Genomic DNA, 21,922 nt, shown 5'->3' on the forward strand with positions numbered 1-21,922 from the left:
CACAATTGTTTCAAGACAGTAAGAACTTTAACTGTAACTATATTAAACAAAATAATACAAAGTTACAAAATATAACAAAATAGCTCTAATAAATGCAAAAAGATCGCTACACATGTACAATGACAAGGGCTATTCTAGTCTATTCTATTCTAAATAGCACTAATTAGAAATATCCTAGTATATTACACAAAATTAAATGTGTATGTAGTTGTCATTGAGGTGCCCCTCAGTGTCAGTGTCCACTGAATGCCATGAGTCATGTGGAATATTCACCATCTATGGCTTATTCGAGAAACATATGGTGACACTGACAATGATTTAAATTTTAAATTTAAATTGAAGTCTTATCAAAATTACAGTGTATGTCTCGTAATCTGTTTTACATATAAAAAGTGGTTCTATTTTGATTTTTCTCATTTTAACATGTTTACTTGTTCATATGTAAATCTAATATTTGTCTTATGAGACAAATTTTTTAAAAGTTTCACTTTCATTTAAAAAATAGCTAATTATATACACAGATTAGAAATATTTATTTTTTCTTTTTCTTCTGCATTGTATGCACTCTAAAAATTTCTTTTAATATTCAGCATTAGCATTTAGCTCACAGCACAAAGTACACAATCAGAAATTGCACTAAAGTGGCTGTACAGAAGTCTTGTTTCAGCAGATAGGATTAGATAATTTACAAATAAAGATCAAAAACTTCAAATGGTATTTCAGTATTATGGCTAAATATGACTTCTGGGAGGTTGTAAGACCTATAAGTCAGCAACACTGCACAACCCTTTAGTTCTGCTTTCTTCAGTGCTTTGTGTGAATAATTGGGTATGCAGTTTTCTGTACTGCTTCACCACAAATAACTAAACCACCATCCACAGTCTATGTGGACTGAAAAAAGGACATAACTTACAACTATTTATTTTTATTTTCATCTAAATGCGTTCATTAGTGACTATTTGTGAACATCACAGAGAAAGAGCAGGAAGAAACATTATCTTGTAGTGTGAATCTGCTTTGACTGGTCATGTCAGCTGTTGCAGTGCCTGTCTTTCTCATATATATATATATATATATATATATATATATATATATATATATATATATATATATATATATATATATATATATATATATATATATATATATATATATACATGTATATGTACATATGCAAATAGTAATATTTCATGAGAAAAAAATAATACTTTGTTAGAATAATAATAATAATTAGTTCATCGTATGATTATTTCCTTTAACATCTATTAGCTCTGCGAGGCTGGAGGAGACTGTGTCTATATTGAAGCCACCAAAAATGTAAGTATGCAGTGGTAAATGTGGTTTTCAACAGTCCTATTTTTACGCCTGTGTACTCAGTCATCACACTGCAGATGACACGATGACATGAAACATTGATGCGATAGGCTGAGAAAAGGGTGTAACTTACATCTCTAAACATTTTATTTTCATGTACACAAGACACATTCATCTCACCAACTGACAGCTGAATCTTGGTGTAGTTTCCAGGCCTCCTCTCTGAGTCTGACCCACACCAGTATGTCCCAGCATCTGCTTCTTCCAACTTTGTGATCACCACAGAGAAAGAGCTGGAAGAACCATTACCTTCAAGTTTAACCCTGCTTTGACTGGTTATGTCTTTGCAGCTGTTGCGGTGGTCTCCCTTACAGAGGAACTTCCTGTTATCCCGATGTTGTGGAGGATAAGGACACTGCAAAGTTAGTGGATGTCCTACAGTACCATTTATTTTAGTTGACTTGACACAGCACCACTCTGTCAGATGGAAAGAAAAACTATTTGCGTTTCAAAAAATATTAAACTTTCTTAAAGACATTTTTTAGAAGAAGCGGTTTTCTTTTGATTGGTGTAATGAGCTATTATAATGACCTCTCACCTTTGACTTCCAGCTCAACAGCAGAGAAAACATACAGGTCAGAGTTTCTTTGGACACCACAGAGGTATGACCCTGAATCATTTTTGGTTAAACTGCTAATGTTCACTGTAAATGTTCCTGACATTTTGTCATCATCAAGTCTGAATCGCCCATTTTGTTTGGTGTCAGAGGTGATCAGTGCCTGCTGCAGACATGTGGAGGGCCGGTTTCCTCTGCAGATGTACTTTAGACTGTTCTGATGCTGTGACTCATACGGACAACTGACAGACTTAGAGTATCCCTCATAACTTTGAACTTTGGTCACAGTGTTACAGCAGCTGTCTGTTGAAAATGCAGACGGCATCAGTAAATGTGTTAAAGCCACAGAACAGATATGATCATTTATATTTAGCTTGCTGATTGAGATCTTAAGAAAAAAACGAATACAGCTGAACCAATTATAAAGTGTATGTTTGTGTGTGTGTGACTGTGTGTGTTGCTGTTTGGAGAAGACTTTATTTACCTTTTACTAATTTAAGCTTGACTTCAGTGTAGATATCTTTTCCAGTTCTGGTCACTCCACACCAGTATTTCCCAGCATCCACAGAATGAAGATCAGAGATGGTCGTTGTGAAGATTCGTGCTGTTTTGTCTTCATGGATCCTGTATTTGTTTTTCACTGGTTTTGAAGTTGTAATAAGAACATCACTGTTGCCACAGTCGTTCTTACACAGATACTTCTCATAAGACTCGTAACCCTGGCCATAGGAGCAGGAGACATTAACCTCACTCTCCAGGTATCCAGTCACATGGATCACCCCGACTGCATTGATCAAACACCTCAGAGCAACTGCAAAGAAAGTATTACACATATTTCACTGTTTAATTTGTTATGTTAGCATTCACAGTAGCAATGTTAGTGCTGTATACACGATGGACAAGGTGTGGTATTCTGCCCGTTACTGCAAAAACAGATCTTTATATTTAATCTAAATCTACCTTTGGTCTGTTTATGTATTTACTCATCTAAACAACTTACCACAGATGGTGAACAGCAGGTTTTGAAAGCTCCACATCTCTGCTTTGCTCCATAAAAATAGAAACCTAAACGGAAATGTACTAAAAGTATGACCACATCAGTTTGAGTTCCTGCATGTCATGGCAGTGTTGAAGCCTTTAACTTCTGCATTTAGACAACATTTTTAAACTCTTACATTTAGATCATTTGTATTGCACATACAGTACATATGCAACATTTTGCTTCTTTTTGTTTTATTGTCAAATGATTGACAAATATTAAAATAATTTCATAGTGCACAAACATACTAGTTCTCACAGCTCTTAAGTAAACAAGAGACGCACACACATACATACAATATGTATGGTTGAGGACACTCCAAAGTCCGCGGATGTGCTGCAGTGCCATTTTTTCCATTTGATTTGAGAGTGTTGTAGGGCAGCTGGCTGGAAATATGTTCTTATGTTAACTTCTCCTTGCCTTTAAAACTCAGGTGGAGTTTCTGGGCTGGCTTCTCTCTGCTGCTCCGCTCCTGGGTGGAGTTTCTCAAATGAAACAATCCTTCCTACACTTGCCTAGTCGTGGAGTATATCAAGCTGGAAGTTGCAACAGTTCTCTTCTAGATTGTTGTTAGTATGTGGTGACTATTAGGCCATCTCTGTTACCTGTTACTTGCAAGTACCTGCTTGTTCTAACCCAGTCTTGTCTTACTTCTCCTAGTTACCTGCTCCACACCATCACAGAACCCTTGAATATCTGGAAACCTGTTGCCTGTGGAAACCTTCAGTTCTACTTACCAGCTCTAACACCAGCTTTCTGTAATCTCTCATAGGAAGGACTTACATGTGCAATAACTACCTCCGAGGCTCCTCTCACTCCTAACAAAAGTAAGACTATTAATCACTGTCTTCGTCATGAACTCCAATTAATCCTTTGTCTCCTCTCTAACAGAGTTCCCATATGCCAGTTTGTAATGATGGTGAATTCTACCACAAACTGCTTTCAAACCACAAACAAGTCAAACAGAAACACTTTAAACCTGCCAGACATTATTTGAATCTGCTCTTTGGGTCTGCTTTTTGCCAAAACATGACAGTGCGAGAGTTTGCTTCGACACTTAGACTTTAACTTCTGGGATGACAGCCAGCTCTGTCTACTGACATGTAAGATTACAGGGAGTGCAGAATTATTAGGCAAATGAGTATTTTGTCCACATCATCCTCTTCATGCATGTTGTCTTACTCCAAGCTGTATAGGCTCGAAAGCCTACTACCAATTAAGCATATTAGGTGATGTGCATCTCTGTAATGAGAAGGGGTGTGGTCTAATGACATCAACACCCTATATCAGGTGTGCATAATTATTAGGCAACGTCCTTTCCTTTGGCAAAATGGGTCAAAAGAAGGACTTGACAGGCTCAGAAAAGTCAAAAATAGTGAGATATCTTGCAGAGGGATGCAGCAGTCTCAAAATTGCAAAGCTTCTGAAGCGTGATCATCGAACAATCAAGCGTTTCATTCAAAATAGTCAACAGGGTCGCAAGAAGCGTGTGGAAAAACCAAGGCGCAAAATAACTGCCCATGAACTGAGAAAAGTCAAGCGTGCAGCTGCCAAGATGCCACTTGCCACCAGTTTGGCCATATTTCAGAGCTGCAACATCACTGGAGTGCCCAAAAGCACAAGGTGTGCAATACTCAGAGACATGGCCAAGGTAAGAAAGGCTGAAAGACGACCACCACTGAACAAGACACACAAGCTGAAACGTCAAGACTGGGCCAAGAAATATCTCAAGACTGGGCCAAGAAATATCTCAAGACTGATTTTTCTAAGGTTTTATGGACTGATGAAATGAGAGTGAGTCTTGATGGGCCAGATGGATGGGCCCGTGGCTGGATTGGTAAAGGGCAGAGAACTCCAGTCCGACTCAGACGCCAGTAAGGTGGAGGTGGAGTACTGGTTTGGGCTGGTATCATCAAAGATGAGCTTGTGGGGCCTTTTCGGGTTGAGGATGGAGTCAAGCTCAACTCCCAGTCCTACTGCCAGTTTCTGGAAGACACCTTCTTCAAGCAGTGGTACAGGAAGAAGTCTGCATCCTTCAAGAAAAACATGATTTTCATGCAGGACAATGCTCCATCACACGCGTCCAAGTACTCCACAGCGTGGCTGGCAAGAAAGGGTATAAAAGAAGAAAAACTAATGACATGGCCACCTTGTTCACCTGATCTGAACCCCATTGAGAACCTGTGGTCCATCATCAAATGTGAGATTTACAAGGAGGGAAAACAGTACACCTCTCTGAACAGTGTCTGGGAGGCTGTGGTTGCTGCTGCACGCAATGTTGATGGTGAACAGATCAAAACACTGACAGAATCCATGGATGGCAGGCTTTTGAGTGTCCTTGCAAAGAAAGGTGGCTATATTGGTCGCTGATTTGTTTTTGTTTTGTTTTTGAATGTCAGAAATGTATATTTGTGAATGTGGAGATGTTATATTGGTGTCACTGGTAAAAATAAATAATTGAAATGGGTATATATTTGATTTTTGTTAAGTTGCCTAATAATTATCCACAGTAATAGTCACCTGCACACACAGATATCCCCCTAAAATAGCTAAAACTAAAAACAAACTAAAAACTACTTCCACAAACATTCAGCTTTGATATTAATGAGTTTTTTTGGGTTCATTGAGAACATGGTTGTTGTTCAATAATAAATTTATTCCTCAAAAATACAACTTGCCTAATAATTCTGCACTCCCTGTATACTGTTGTTGTATTATAAACAACAGTCTAAGGAGCTTGGAAAGCCTGAAGAGAAAGAGTATGAACACACACATGTAAAAGAAGCTCTCAAAACATGCAGTTATGCTAATTGGCTTTCATCAAGTCAGCAAAGATGCACGGGAAAGAAGATCAGACACCATCTAGGGAGGATAAGAAAGACAAACACAACAACATTGTCATCCCCTATGTGGCCTGTGTATCAGAAAAACTCACGAGAGTGTTCTCCAAGCACGACATCCCAGTTTACTTCAGACCCAGCAACACACTCAGACAGAAACTGGTTCAGCCCAAAGACAAAACTCCTAAACACAAACTTAATAATGTGGTGTATGCTGTATAATATAGCGAGGAATGCCCAGACCTCTACATTGAAGAGACCAAACAGCCACTTCATAAACATATGGCACAACATAGAAGAGCCACCTCCACGGGACAAGACAAGGTCCATCTGCATCTAAAGGACAAAGGTCACTCTTTTGAGGATGCCAGTGTTCACATTTTGGACAGAGAAGACAGATGGTTTGAAAGAGGAGTAAAAGAAGCAATTTATGTCCACTGTGAGCGACCATCTTTGAACAGAGGCGGTGGTTTACGACACCAACTGTCTGCCATCCAGTTTTGAGATCCCTTCCCAGACACCTTAACACCCACTCACATTAGAGGTATTTTATGTCATGCAAACGTTAAAGCCAAATGCAAAGACAGACTGTCAGAACAGCAGGGATGGAGCATTCTTGGGTGGCCCTTCTCATAAAAGAATTTAAAAATTTATAAAATTGTTGATATATGCCATCTAGTGGTGAAAGAAGTATTGCTAGGCTTTGCTGTCAAAACATTACATGAACTTCTGTGTTTAACCACCCTGTGTCTGAGGAACCAGCATTGACTCAGCCTCAGAAAATTATGACTCAGACACAAGAACAAGATACTCAGCAGCTAAAGAAAAACATGGAGTTGTGCAACTGCAAGGAGTGAGAGCTTTTCTCTCAGAGTGTGGAGCTGAAGAATAGGAGTTGGATTCATTGTGAAGGGCGTGAGCTAGCTGATTATTATGGAGGATGCTGTGAGGAGTTAGATATCAAATATTGCATATGTTAAAAAAAAAAAACTTTAAAAAAGAAGAAAAAAAATTGGATGAGATCATTTCATGAGTGATTGCATGACCCTGTCTATCAAAATAACAATCACAAAGACAGACCACAGTAGGTTTGTTCTTAGGAAACTGTTCCTGTAGCCTTTAAACAGCATGTTGAACCATCCAGAATTTATGCAAAGACACTGTGATATAATTTTATTTCAATTTTAATATCTGGATACCCTGAAATACTTACCACTACAGTCATTTATATTTTTTACGCATTCAATATGAATGAGTGATGCTTATTTCGAATACTGCAGCATAATTACTGTATTCAGTGTTACACTGAAACAGTGCCAGCAGAGGGCTCAGTGTGACACACTAAGCAGCAATACTGAAAGAGTTTTGCTTTTTCCTTTTTTTTTAATTTCACTTTCAGTTTACTAAAAGTCATAAATGGTTGTACGGCTTAAATGCCTGCCCAGAGACCAGTTTCAGAAAATGGGTTTAGTGAAAACTCTTAAACTGCTCAATGGACGGTTTTCTTCAACAAATTTTGAAAACTAGCAAAACTGGTAAAGTGACTAAACTAAATTGGCAGACGGAAAACAGAGTGGGGAATGAGGGTGAGCAGACATTAACGATGCAACACTGACACAGAGAAACACCGTCCTAAAATACACAGAGGGAGCAATCAGGGGATAAGAGACAGGAGGGAAACACAGCTGGGTCAAATCAGGGCTGACAAGACAAGGGAGAGCAAAACCAGACACACTACACACAGAACAGGGACTATCAAAGTAAAACAGGAAATACAGAACACAGGGAAGCCACATTACAAAACCTAAAACTGGACTCAGAAAATACAAAAGGGCTAGGGAGCTAGACACAGTGAGAAAAACACACTACAGTGTAAAAACCATGAGGAAGCCCAAAATAAAAAAGGCGGACCATGGACCGTGACATGATGTCCATCAGTGAAAAAAATATTCACACTTGCTTGGTTGAAAAAAAAGTATTCATTCACTATTTTAGTTAAAATACAGAAGTCTTATCAGTACATTATACTTTAAGGAGAAGCAGTAAAACCCACCTGCAAAACATGTTCCCTCTGACTGACACAGCCCGTTTGCTTTTATCTGTAATTTAATCTATAAATATTCACAGGATGTTTTTCATGATATTAATGAAGTAGGGATCGGATGTTGCCTTCAGAGATGGAGACGAGGCGAGCCTGAGGACAGCTAGGGCCAACCTTTCCCGTGGCATCAGAGAGGCTAAGAGACAGTACTCCAGGAAAATATCTCATCACTTCAAAGACAGCAGAGACTCACGGAGCCTGTGGCGGGGCATTCAGACCATCACAGATTACAAGCCCCCACCACAGACCTGTGATAGCACTATCCCCCTGCTGAACGAGCTGAATACTTTCTTTGCTCTTCATCAAGTTTGCGGACGACACAACGGTGGTGGGTCTCATTAGCAACAGGGATGAGACCGACTACAGAAGTGAGGTGAGACGCCTGGCCACGTGGTGTGCTGACAACAATCTCTCTCTGAATGTGGAGAAGACGAAGGAGATTGTTGTGGACTTCAGGAGAATGCACACCCAACATGCTCCTCTGACCATTGACGGAGCGTCTGTGGAGAGAGTGAGCAGCACCAAGTTCTTGGGTGTGCACATCACAGAGGATCTCTCCTGGACGTACAACACCACAGCACTGGCCAAGAAATCACAGCAGCGTCTCTTTTTTCTCCGCAAACTAAGAAGAGCAGGAGCACCAGCCCCCATCATGTACACTTTCTACAGAGGCACCATCGAGAGCATCCTGTCGAGCTGCATCACTGTGTGGTTTGGAGCCTGCAATGCGTCCTGTCATAGAACCCTCCAACGCATAGTGAGAGCTGCAGAGAGGATCATTGGTGTCTCTCTCCCCTCCCTCCAGGACATTTACAGCACCCGTCTCACTAAAAAAGCCCTTTGCATAGCGGCTGATCCCACGCACCCAATGCAAAGCTTCTTCAAGCTGCTGCCGTCAGGGAGGAGACTGCGGAGTCTCCAGGCCAGGACCAGCAGACTGAAGGACAGCTTCATCCATCAGGCTGTCAGGAAGCTTAACTCCCTCCCGATTCTGCCTCTTCTCCTCTATGGTCTCACTGAACTCTGTCACATACACACACACACACACACACACACACACACACACACACACACACACACACACACACACACACACACACACACACACACACACTCTGACTCACTCACTGGCCTGCACCAGTTACCAGTCACTTTGTGGAGCATTGGACTGCCATTACCTCATAAGACTTTGTTGTTATACTATCTCTTACCGTACATTACTAAATCTCCATTTGCACTATTTGCCTATTTGCACTACTCTGCCTGGTTTACACTCAATGTCATTTACCCTTACCTGAATATTGTATATTGTATATTGCATAGCTTTCTTGTTAATTTGTATTGTATTTATTTATTTAAATTTTTACTTTTTAATTATTTTATTTGCATTTTTTAATCACTCTCTTATTTAAATGTTCATTTGCTATTTCATCTAGGGTTTGAGAGTAACGAAATTTCTATTCTCCGTATGTCCTGTACATGTGGCAGAATTGACAAATAAAGTTGACTTTGACTTTGACTTTGACTTTGACTTTGTAAGACAGTGACAATGTTGAACAACAGCGGTACTTTGGTGAGCACCTCGTGTTAAGGATGAATCAAACAGGATCTGCATACAATTGAGACCCACAGTTTAAGCACATATGTACATATTTATCTTCTGTGAGCTTTATGGTAATTTTCATTGCAGTAGCGTTCTTCAGTTGTAACGTTTTCGTAATCTGGTTCATCTCCGCCTGGATCATCAAAGTGGTTCAAGGCGCTTTGCTGTTTGAAGGTCACCACAAATTCTTGATTTCCATAAATCTAAAGAATCAACAAAGATAGTTAGAGGCTAGGGAACCACATATGCTGCAGAGACCCTGGTTGCAGTATATGAGTATACATAGGCTCATATAATATATGTAGTGACAACTTTTATTACAAGAAATATAATAAAAATGTTTTAACTGCAGATGTTTTACATATGACAGATACTGACCGAACCACAGAAGCTGATTTAACCTCCTAGGACCTGGCGTCCACATATGTGGACATCACATTTTGGGTTATTTAGACCAGAATACTCAATTTTGCTCAACATGGGCCTGATTTCTACTTACGAGGACATTATACTGCTACTGTTCTATCAAAATTTTAAAAAAAAATATCCTCATATATGGCTCTTATTTTTCTTAAAAAAAAAAAGGTTAAAAAAATGTAGTAATTCTTTGTTTTTACATTAATTGGGCCTCAACATGCCCAAATATCAAGGAGAAATTAAAAATGCATGTCGTGGAAGAGTTTGGGTCTTAAGAGGTTAAAGTAGCTACAAGTTCTAAAACTGGATGACTTCCACACATCATAGCACGACTATAAAATCCATTAATTTCCAATTAATGTCACATTATACTAAAGAAGCATAAAACCAGCTGAGTGAGCTCTTCTCTTAAATTTTTCACTTTTCTGTTCTAAACATCACAGTAGTCGACACCACTCTATAACATTTCTTTTCATCACTAAATCATTTTTAGTTTTAAAAACTCCTTCTGTCCACAAGCGTCCCTGAGATAACAAGTTTAAATCCAAACCAAAGCAGACTGATAACCAGTTAGCTGGTCAATGTCTCAGTTTAATCAATAATCGTGTGTGTGTGTGTGTGTGTGTGTGTGTGTGTGTGTGTGTGTGTGTGTGTGTGTGTGTGTGTATGTATTATACACATATAGGCTTTGGACTTACTCCACCTTCTTCTGCATCTATCACATCATCTGCTTTGGGTGTATTTCTGCTCATGACAGCTTTAGTTGCTGAAAATACAGTTTAAGAAATTTTTCAGCTCTTTCTGCATGCACATTTGAGTGTAGAGTCTGAATATGTGTGTAAATATAAACTATAGCATACCTCTCACATTGTAACATTTGTACTTATAAATAATAACCAGGACACATATTAGTAAAACCACAGGGACAACAGCGTAGGCTGCGTAGAGCACTGCTTCTGAAAAATAGAAACCAATTAAAAACAGAATAGAAAGTTCATTTTCAGTTACTGGCATTTCAGCACAACTGTTGATCACAGGTGCACGCTTACACAGCTGTTTTGACACTTACGAGCACATTGACTTTACTTGTGTTTAATCCCAGGGGAATTACCCACATTGTAACCATGAACCACATCAACAGACCAATATGCACTTGTCAGCCTCTCTGTAAGGCACACTTGTTCAACTGCTCATGAAGATATAAGTCTAATAAGCCAATCACATGTCAGAAACTCAGTGCTCAGTTGAACATTTTATGACTGTTGGAGCCTGACGGGTCAGTTGGAAAACACTACCTCTAGAGTTTATAGAGAATGGTCTGAAAAAGAGATAATCACAGAAAACTTTAAGTTGGGACGAATTCATTCACATATTTGTTCAAACCAGACACTTATCTCTGCTCCAAACCCATCCAAAACATCTGAAAAAAAATTACAAATGTTATATATACACTACGGCTCAGTTTTAGAAGTTTTAGAACACCCCAATTTTTCCAGTTTTTTATAAAATAATTATGCACTTTAATGTCTGATTGCACTCTGAAATAGATGCATACCAGAGGGTATTGCATGGTGCTGCAGAATGCTGTGCTAGCAGTTTTGGTTCAGGGTGCCTCTCACATTGTGGAACCATCCTTTCGCCTTCTTGACGGCATACAAAAATCCTGCGCGATGAACTGAAGATTTCTAATTTAGATTCCTCAGTCCATAATACCTCCTTCCAGTATTCAGTAGTCCAATGGCGGTGTTTCATGGCCCAGACAAGCCTCTTTGTCTTACTCTTAGCAATGGCTTTCTTGTTGCAACTCATCCTGTCAAACCTGTAGCTCAAAGTCTTCCTTTCACAGATGAAACTGAGACTTGCTGCGACCTTTATTAAGCTGTGCTTGAAGCTGTTGTACAATTACCACTGGATCACTTTGGATTTTACCTCCTTTCACTGGTCTACTTGTTCCTTCTGCCCCTGGTACTTCACAGTTATCTTGTCCTCCTTCTTCTTGATGTCGTGCTCTGGTGGGATTCTGATTTATCTTAGTTGTGGTCTTCTGCTCCTTGTTCAGAGTCTCTTGTGTTTTCCTTTAAGCCAGCCTTTTTGGTAGGATGTCCTGATATCAGCCACTTCCTCTATCTGTTGATGGTGCATCCCATGTGGTTTGGTTATCCATGACAGTTCCTCTTTCTGTGGCTCATCATCATCTGTATTCGGCTTCCTGAGGCATTCTTGGAGCAGCTTGTCTCAAGATTTCCCGGATGCTCTGTGTTTCATTGTGGATTGTGGCTCCGACACTCACTCTTTCTGTTACTCATAAAGCCTCATATAGCCTATGTAAATTTCAAAGTATTTCACTGGCATAAAGAGAAAAAATGACATATATAACATAGAAAGTATAAAAAAGGTAGTGCATATCTTTTTGTCTTCTATTGTATAAATGATAACCCCCTATATAAACACCTGGGGTTAGCTTTTAGCACTAAATACACTATTAAAAAATGTGTTAGGGGCTGTGTTGGATAAAGCAAGATATGCTTAGTTATGCTTATATAAAGATCGATTTATAGATGGGTGGGTGGATAGACAGATATAAAAGCTGTTAAAGAACTTGCAGGTCAATAGTACTTTGATCATCAGTTTTATATGAAAGAAAGTCAAAAACTACTTTATAATCTGTGAAAAAAATGCAATCACTGAGAGTCTAGAAGAGGCCCTATCAACATGGATGCATACTGTGGGAAGTGATGTGTCTGCCTTAGTACGCAGTGTTCTCAGCAGTTCCATTTTTGGCAGATTTCTTGCATTTAGTGTGAAACCAGTTGGCTGCTGTACTATTTCATCACGTCAGACAATTGAATTAAAAACTGCAGTCCATGGTTAACAAGTTGGGTGCAAACAAAGACATTAATTTTGCTGTCATATACACAACTGTTCAACTTAACTACTGACAGCTGAATCTTTGTGTACTTTCCTCCAAGTATTTAAGAATCACATTCAACTTTATTAAAGAGACTTTTACAGAAAACAGTGTTTCATTTTGGCTGAATTAATGACATATAACTATGACCTCTCACCTTTGACTTCCAGCTCAACAGCAGAGAAAACATCCAGGTCCGAGTTTCTTTGGACACCACAGAGGTATGATCCTGAATCACTTTTGGTCAAACTGTTAATGGTCACTGTGAATTTTCCTGAGATTTTGTCATCATCGAGTCTGAATCGTCCATGTTGTCTGCTATGAGAGGTGATTAGTGCCTGCCGACGACATGTGGAGCGCTGATTTCCTCTGCACATGTACTTCAAATTGTTCTGGTACTGAGACTCGTACGGACAACTGATAGACTCAGAATATCCCTCATAGCTTTCAAGCTTGGTCATATTGTCACAGCAGCTGTCTGTCAAAATTATAAATAGAATCAGAAAATGTTGTACAGCCACAGAATAGAGAGAGGATGTTTTATATTTAGCTTGCTGCAACAAGATTGCCTGAGACCCAGAGTTTGTGTGATTTAATCAGTGTCACAGCAGCTGTCTGTCAAAAAGATAAAGGAAATAATCCTTTACACCTTATATTTACATTTTATGTCACCTTGTAATCACTGGAAACACAAACTTGACTGTCTTTAACATCATCTTAATTATTTTACTTCATTATAAAATACATTTTGAGAAGAATGTATTTACCTGGCATTAATTTCAGCTCGACTTCAGTGTAGATATCTTTTCCAAATTTGCTCACCCCACACCAGTATTTGCCAGCATCCACAGAACGAAGATCAAAGATGGTCGTTGTGAAGATTCGTGCTGTTTTGTCATCATGGATAACATATTTGTTTTTCCTTGATTCTGATGTTTTAATAAGAACATCACCGTTACCACAGTTGCTCTTACACAGATACTTCTCATAAGACTCATAACCCTGGCCATAGAAGCAGGAAACTTTAACCTCACTCCCCATATATCCAGTCACATGGATCACCCCTACTGCACTGATCACACACCTCAGAGCAACTGTAAAGTAAAGACAGTATAAAAATGTAATAATTATTTGTTTTGTCATGTCGAAAATCATGTATAATAACATTCCCAATAACAGATTTGTTATTCTTCTGTAGCTATTTAAACGACTTACTACAAAGGGTGAACAGCAAGTTTTGAAGGATCCACATCTTTGCTTTGGTTAATCAAAACAGAAACTTGACAGGAATGACTCGCACACAACAAGGAAGCCAGGGTGGAGCCAGACTATCAGTACAGAGGTGACTGGACATCTTCTAGAGGCATTTTAAGATTTGTAACTGACGTATGCCTCCTAGTGTTGAAAGAAATATTCACAGACTTCACACAAAGAACACTGTAAAAGTTAGGTTTTGCACTGAAATTGTTAACTGTAAGTGTATTTAGGAAACTGTGCTTAAAGAACTGAAACTAAAATCACTCGATAAACAGGCCCCTTGAGTTTTATATCTTACTATCAATGTTGCATTCACATAAAAGAAGCACAGCAAACATGCATTTTATTCTCTGTTAATTATGTTAATGGTTCAGAAGCAACAGTCTTAGAACTTAAACTAACACCACCACAATGCTACTTTATCCAACCAGTAGCCAAACCAGAAAACTAAAACTGCTGAATTTGCCCAAGGGCCTCCTGGGACCTGGTGTCCACATATGCGGACATCACGTTTTGGATTATCTAGACCAAAATACAAATTAACCTCTACAAGGGCATGATATCCACTTACGAGGAGAGTATACTACCACTGTTCTATTGAAATTTAAAACGAATGTCCTCATATGTGGATCTCATTTTTCTCAGAAACAAAAATCCCCCCCCAAAAATCAGGTAATTCTTTGTTTTTACTTTCATCAGGTCCCAATCAGCCCAAATAGCAAAGAAAAATTAAAAATGCATGGCATGAAAGAGTTCGGGTCTCAGGAGGTTAAAAAGCTGGGTCCTTGAAAAGTTGGTCTAATTTCACAAGAAATGTCAATTATTAGAACAATTATCAAAAAAAGTTTTTTAGTTAAATTTGGTCAGTAAACCAAGAATTTCTACAGTCACAGTTCTAAAAACTCCCCATATATTTGGTAAAGCAGCTAACTAGTTCTGTCAGATAATGCTAATGGAGCAACTATCATCCTTCTTGGTTTAAGCTTGGTAGTGCAGCTGATAACACCCATGTATGCCAACATTTTCTTAAATGTTCCCTGTTCTCTTGTCATATTGTGCTTTGGAATTGTATTTTCCTTCTATTGTGATGCAATGAGCACAAATTAAAACAGATTTGTTCATAGAAAACCTTTAGCTGATTTTCTCTTTAAGCAACTGGGTGACATATCCAGATCCAGCGTGAGAAGTGTGTTGTTATTTTTATATTTAAAAGTTTCCTTTGCAATATGCTTACCACTACAGTCACTTCCAATTTTCACAGAAAGATTCATCACAAAAGAGGAACAACAGTCATGTTTTTCTGTCGTCTTTATTTCTGTCTGTCTGGAAAGTCCAAAATGGTCCCCTGGAAAAGCAAATCTAATCATTTCAAATACCGTCATAATTGTTCACTTTATGCCCATAACCAATTATTTGGTGCCACATCATTAGTGAAAAGTAAAAAGAAGTTATAATATTAAATATAGCACTTATTTTTAAAAATTACAATAAAATGAAAGGCAAGAATTAAAGTTTTGCAAGAAACATACCTGTATCCAATCTTTATACCTATTAACAAGTGATGCAAACTGCACTCTTGTAAAATACTGCAGTAAAATTACTGGTGCTGTAACCACAGGGTCACTGTGACACACTAACCAGTGACAATGAAAGTGAGACTTTTTGATGGAAGTTGAGTTTTTTTTAATCTCCTCAGAAGAAAATTAAAGTTGAAGGTTTCATTCAAGTGGCACCAAACTCTCTAGAAGTGAGAAAAAAAAGTTTCCTACATAGAAGAATAAGAAAAACAAAAAATATATAAATACATCATCATAAATTTAAGCAATACAATACTGCGGTTATCTCACTTAGTACTGTGGTTGTACTACCAAATTTAAACCAAGCATTACCAAAAATATACGTCGGTTAATAGAAGCACTCCACGGGGGAAACCTGCCACATTTGTGCTGCTATTAGATGGTTACGTGACACATGTTGATGAATAATGTTTACTTTTGTCTGCAAAATTGAATCCAGTAACTGCTTGTGTCAGAAATCTTCAATTGAAACCAATTGGGGGGGGGGGGGGGGGGGGGGGGGGGGGGGAAGTATCATAAAATGAAAAAAGCAATGATTACATTTAATTTTTGGTTGGTTTCTCACAGTTTCAGAAGCACAGTCCACATCATGCTGTCAACAGCAAGCAATACCTTAACCTGAACAGGTTTAGTGTGCTAAGGCAGTGAAAACAGCAAAAGAATGAAAAACAAAGGAACATTTATTAAGTGCAAGCCCTGGTGAACAAAACACTTTGAATCTGTTTTTGAATGTACGCACAGATGTAATTAGTCTCATCTTCTATTGGCTTTATGGAAATCTTCATTACAGTAGATTTCTTCAGATTGTGTGCAGTTTTCATAGTCTGGTTCATCTTCACCTGCATCATGATAGTCGTTACAGGCACTCTTGGAGGTCTGCTTCTCTGAATACCTCACAACTTCATCGTTTCCATAAATCTATTCAGAAACCAATGGAAAACACATGATGGTGTTATGGAAACATTTTATAAAGCAAACATTAAAAAACAACATTTTTTTCTGGCACCACTTTCAAACTAAGATTGTCTTATGATCTGATTTCACCACTAATGAGTAAAACCACATCTATCCAGACTCACAATATGAAGAATTATAGTAAGAGATGTGTATAAAATACATTATGTTTGACCAACAATTACAATCTGATAGAACACTAAAGGCAAATAATGTTTCAAATATTGCTGCAGATAAATTCCATAGTTTACCGAAGTTTTAGGGTGAAAAGAAGTTAAAAAGTCTAAAACTGGATGCTTCCCACATGTTCTCAGCTCAACATCATAGAAAGTATAAAGCTGCAGCTCTCTTAAGTGTAGCCTGTGGACCAGAGTCTGCATCAAAAACATTTCATGCTACCCCCAAATACCTCAATGAGACAATCCACTACTATAAATTTTTTTAGTCAGCGGTTAATTTCACACTGTCGAACTGCAGAACCAGCAAAGGGACTACTTCTCTTTTTTCTCTTATGTTTTCAAATCTTAACTGATTATTTCTTCCTTAAACCGTGCTTGTTGTTGTGATAACTAATTCAAATCAGTTGTAATCCCCACAATTTCAAGATGAGCATCAAGTTTTGTCATCAAATCACTGTCACACCTGTTGCAATTATGGTGATTTTAAATGTGATTACTTAATTATTTGATCCTATATTAGTGTTGAACATTATTAGTGTTTGAATTCTTGAGTTAAATGTAAACATGTTTTTTGTGGTCACACAGACATTTAAGTTTAATATTTTGATCAAATCCTAAATTATTGCTTATGTTCATCCTTAAGTTCAAACTCCTGTTTTGTAGAATCTTTCTCCAGGGATCTCAGTGATATCATGCTCAGAACAGTAAGGGTTATAAGGCATAGTTATCAATGCCTGCAAACCTCTTGCTCTCCAAGTGAAATTGCTTAAAAGAATTTGAATTGCAATTTTGGTGATCTGTGACCTTTACTAAACGCCAACACTGTCACATGACAAGACTGAAGCCGTGCTATAGGCTCCATGAAGCTGTGCATAGCAGTAGCAGTGCTTTCATCTAGTGTCAAACTGATGTTTGACATAATTCTGCTCTGTTAAATTATAAAAACTCATAAACGATGAAATGTTTATGATAATAATGGATTGGATTTATATAGCGCTTTTCAAGGCACCCAAAGCGCTTTACAATGCCACTATTCATTCTCTCTCACATTCACACACTGGTGGAGGCAAGCTACGGTTGTAGCCACAGCTGCCCTGGGGCAGACTGACAGAGGAGAGGCTGCCATATCGCGCCATCGGCCCCTCTGGCCAACACCAGTAGGGTAAAGTGTCTTGCCCAAGGACACAACGACCAGGACAGAGAGCCCGGGGATCGAACCGGCGACCTTCCGGTTACAGATACGCTTCCCAACCCCCTGAGCCACGGTCGCCTTGTAATTCCCTTACAGTTACAGTTATGTTGTTACTTGCATTACAAAGGTTCTTCAGTTATATGCTCTTCCTGCTCACTCGTGCTACAATCAGCTGATTTCAGTTCATATGCAGGAGGAGGAGGACATAGTAGGGCTGTACAGCTTTGGAGAAGTGGAGATTCGAACATTACTTTTATTTTTATTGGAAAAAAACAAACAAAAACGAGAGTGTGAACCAATGTCCAAAGAAAAACTTTGAATGACCTTCAGAAAGCCTTGAGAACTTTTTAAAAAATTACATGAAAGTCTTTTGCAAAGTACTGTATTGAACACAGCTAAGAATAAAATCAGTTAGTTGTGGTATAGTGAGACTTGTTGTCTGCTGTTGTCTTACGCCATTTTCTGCTGCACCCATTACTTCCTCTAAACCTCCTGTCTTTGATGTATTTCTGTTCACGACAGCTTCATTACCTGAACACACACAGCATAAAACGTGGTTATGCTCTTTTCGCATGTGCATTTCATGAAATTTGTGCATGTCTATGAATCCAGAATATACCTTTTATTTTCTGACGTTTGCACTTATAAACTATAAGCACAAGGACACATATAAGTACCAGCAGCAGGGCGGGCACAGCGTAAACCACATATTGTCCTGCATCTGAAAAACAGAAACCAAAACAGAAACAGTAAAAAAACATCCTCAAACATTATCCTTTGTGATAATGTTTCTTTTTATTGATATTTGCTGTTGGCCACGGGTGCACACACTCTGTTTTGCCATGAAACTATAACTAGTTCCAAAAAGTATCCATAGCTTATGGAGAGGTAAAATATTTGATCTCACAACACTGATCAACAGCACTATAGACTAAAAGATGCATACTGTATATACCGTACCCTTCATAAGTTTACCTGAAATTTGTGCTGGTGTTTCCACTGTGGAAGCTCCATTGCCAGTGTGCTGCTGAAAGACTGTTGGAGAAACAAGGCTCTTAGCAACTTTTTTTTAAAAAATAAAGGAAGGAGTAGAACTCTAGCAGTCAGTTAAGTCTTTCTGAAAGTATTCACTGAGCTAAAGTTAGACTTTAACTAATTTAAACAGTAAAACACCCTGTTATAGGTGCATGTTTTTCTCATTCGAGAATTGAATGAATTGAATCATCATTGAATCATCATATATATATTTTCATTTTCGGTAATATTTCATTAGAAAATAGAATAATTAGTTAGAATAATATTATGTTTATGTATAATAATAATGTTTTAGCTTTTAGCTTGGAGAACTAAGTACACAATCAGAGGTACTTCTGCGAGGCTGGAAGAGGCTGTGTCTATATTTAAGCCACCAAAAAAGTGTAAGTAAGCAGCAGTAAATGAGGTTTTCCGTAGTCCTAGTTTTACACGAGTGTCATCAGTCATCACGCTACAAATGACACAATGACATGACACACTGACACAATGGTCTGAGAATAGGGTGTAACTTACAGCTCTAACCATGTTATTTCATGCACAAGTATTCGTCTCACCGACTGAAAGCTGAATCCTGGTGTAGTTTCCATGGCTCCACTGAGAGTCTGACCCACACCAGTATGTCCCAGTATCATCTGCTTGTATCTTTGTGATCGTCACTGAGAAAGAGCTGGAAGAACCATTATCTTCTATTGCAAATCTACTTTGACTCGTCACCATGTCTGTGCATTTGTTGCGATGGTCTCCCTTACAGAAGAACTTCCTGTTATCCCAATGTTGTGGAGGATAGGGACACTGAAAAATTAGTGGATGTCCTACAGTACCATTTATTTGACTTGACTTGACACAGCACCACTCTGTCAGATGGAAAGACAAAATTGTGAAATCACAAACTATTCAGCTTTCCTAAAAAGTGTTTTGCAGAAAACTGTACTGTAGGCTGTCTTTCAGTTGGTGTAAAGTGATATTACTATGACCTCTCACCTTTGACTTCCAGCTCAACAGCAGAGAAAACATCCAGGTCCGAGTTTCTTTGGACACCACAGAGGTATGACCCTGAATCACTTTTGACCAAGCTGTTAATGTTTACTGTGAATGTTCCTGACACTTTGTCATCATCAAGTGTGAATCGTCCATTTGATTTGGTGTCAGAGGTGATCAGTGCCTGCTGCAGACATGTGGAGGGCAGGTTTCCTCTGCAGATGTACTTCAGGCTGTTCTGATACTGAGACTCATACGGACAACTGACAGACTCAGAGTATCCCTCATAACTTTGAACTTTGGTCACAGTGTCACAGCAGCTGTCTGTCAAAAATATAAACAGTGTCAAATGACATGTTAGAGTCGCAGAAGAGCAGCATGACATTTTTATATTCAGGTTCTTGTGGGGTTTTTCTTGCTTCACATGCATTTGTGCTTTCAGATAGGCATTGATGTCTATTGAGAGTTTACCGCCCACAAGCTCGAGATTACCACAATAATTTTCAGCGGAAATAAATGATCAAGGCTGCTCTTTTTTTTCACCATCATGTGGTTAGGTGACATATAAAATTATTATAAATAATATATAATATAAATATAATAAATATATATATATAAATATAATATATATATATATATATATATATATATATATATATATATATATATATATATATATATATATATATATATATATATATATATATATATATATATATATATATATATATATATATATATATATATATATATATATATATTAATAACATTTAAAATCATTTTAATGTTAATGTATCATTAATGTATTATGTTAATATGTTTTAACATGTGGTAATACATGTTAATGTATTATTTGTTGATTAAAAGGATTAGGTCCTGATACATTAGATTAGACAAGATCAGACAGACAAGGACGGACAGACAGATTAAAATTAGCTGAGGGATTATTTACCTCGTACTAATTTAAGCTTGACTTCAGTGTAGATATCTTTTCCAGTTCTGGTCACTCCACACCAGTATTTCCCAGCATCGGCAGAATGAAGATCAGAGATGGTCGTTGTGAAGATTCGTGCTGTTTTGTCATCATGGATCCTGTATTTGTTTTTCCTTGATTCCGATGTTGTAACAAGAACATCACTGTCACCACAGTTGTTCTTACACAGATACTTCTCATAAGACTCGTAACCCTCATCATAGGAACAGGAAACTTTAACTATACTCCCCACATATCCAGTCACATGGATCACCCCTACTGCACTGGTCACACACCTCAGAGCAACTGTAAAATCATGAAAATATAGTTAAAAAAAAATACATATAATTATTTATTTTGTCAGAGCAAGAGTCATGTATAACATTCCCAAGCCTAATGAAAGCTGTTTTTCTGACCTTAACTACAAAAGAAAAAAGATTTAATGCATATAAATCTAAATCTTAAATTTGTACTCTTCATCTGTTTACTTTTGTAGCTATTTAGACAACTTACTGCAGATGGTGAACAGCAGGTTACGAAGGATCCACATCTTTGCTTTGTTTCGTAGAAACAGAAAGCTGACAGGAAACGTACTGAAAATGGGACACCCACAGTTTGAGCTACTACATGTCATTGGCAGTACTGAAGCTTTCACTTCTGCATTGAGATACAAATGTTTTTCAACTCGTGCTCATTTGCCTTTTTTTTTAATGTAGAAATTTTTCGACATTCTTTAATGTAATTCAAAGTGATTAGACTGGTACTAGAAAATGACTTCTGTCTGATGAATTGCGGGAACATTGTGCCTTTGAACTAAAACAGTTCAGCTGACAAATTTAACACTTAGAATAGAATTTTATTTTCCTGCCACTGAGGGGCAGTACAACCTAATATCATAATAAGAAGGTTCATGTACAACAGGACCATGACTGATTAATA

At 38.0% G+C, this 21,922-nt stretch overlaps 1 protein-coding gene across 1 annotated transcript; it reads right to left on the reverse strand.

Annotated features, from left to right (window-relative positions):
• Positions 1-1,255: 1,255 nt before the first annotated feature.
• On the reverse strand, positions 1,256-21,533 carry LOC308395994 (uncharacterized protein; the record flags this gene model as incomplete). Its single annotated transcript, XM_080881054.1, has 16 exons — positions 1,256-1,791; positions 1,913-2,233; positions 2,415-2,741; positions 2,931-2,995; positions 9,568-9,716; positions 10,629-10,696; positions 10,791-10,886; positions 12,996-13,316; positions 13,606-13,932; positions 18,430-18,528; positions 18,617-18,718; positions 18,973-19,032; positions 19,587-19,886; positions 20,014-20,334; positions 20,963-21,289; positions 21,497-21,533. 16 exons carry the CDS (start codon positions 21,531-21,533, stop codon positions 1,256-1,258), a joined length of 3,456 nt encoding a protein of 1,151 aa, XP_080737180.1.
• Between the last annotated feature and the right edge of the window lie 389 nt (positions 21,534-21,922).

Source organism: Rhamphochromis sp. 'chilingali', assembly GCF_963969265.1.
Source record: "Rhamphochromis sp. 'chilingali' genome assembly, chromosome: 4".
NCBI classification, from domain to species: Eukaryota; Metazoa; Chordata; class Actinopteri; order Cichliformes; family Cichlidae; genus Rhamphochromis; species Rhamphochromis sp. 'chilingali'.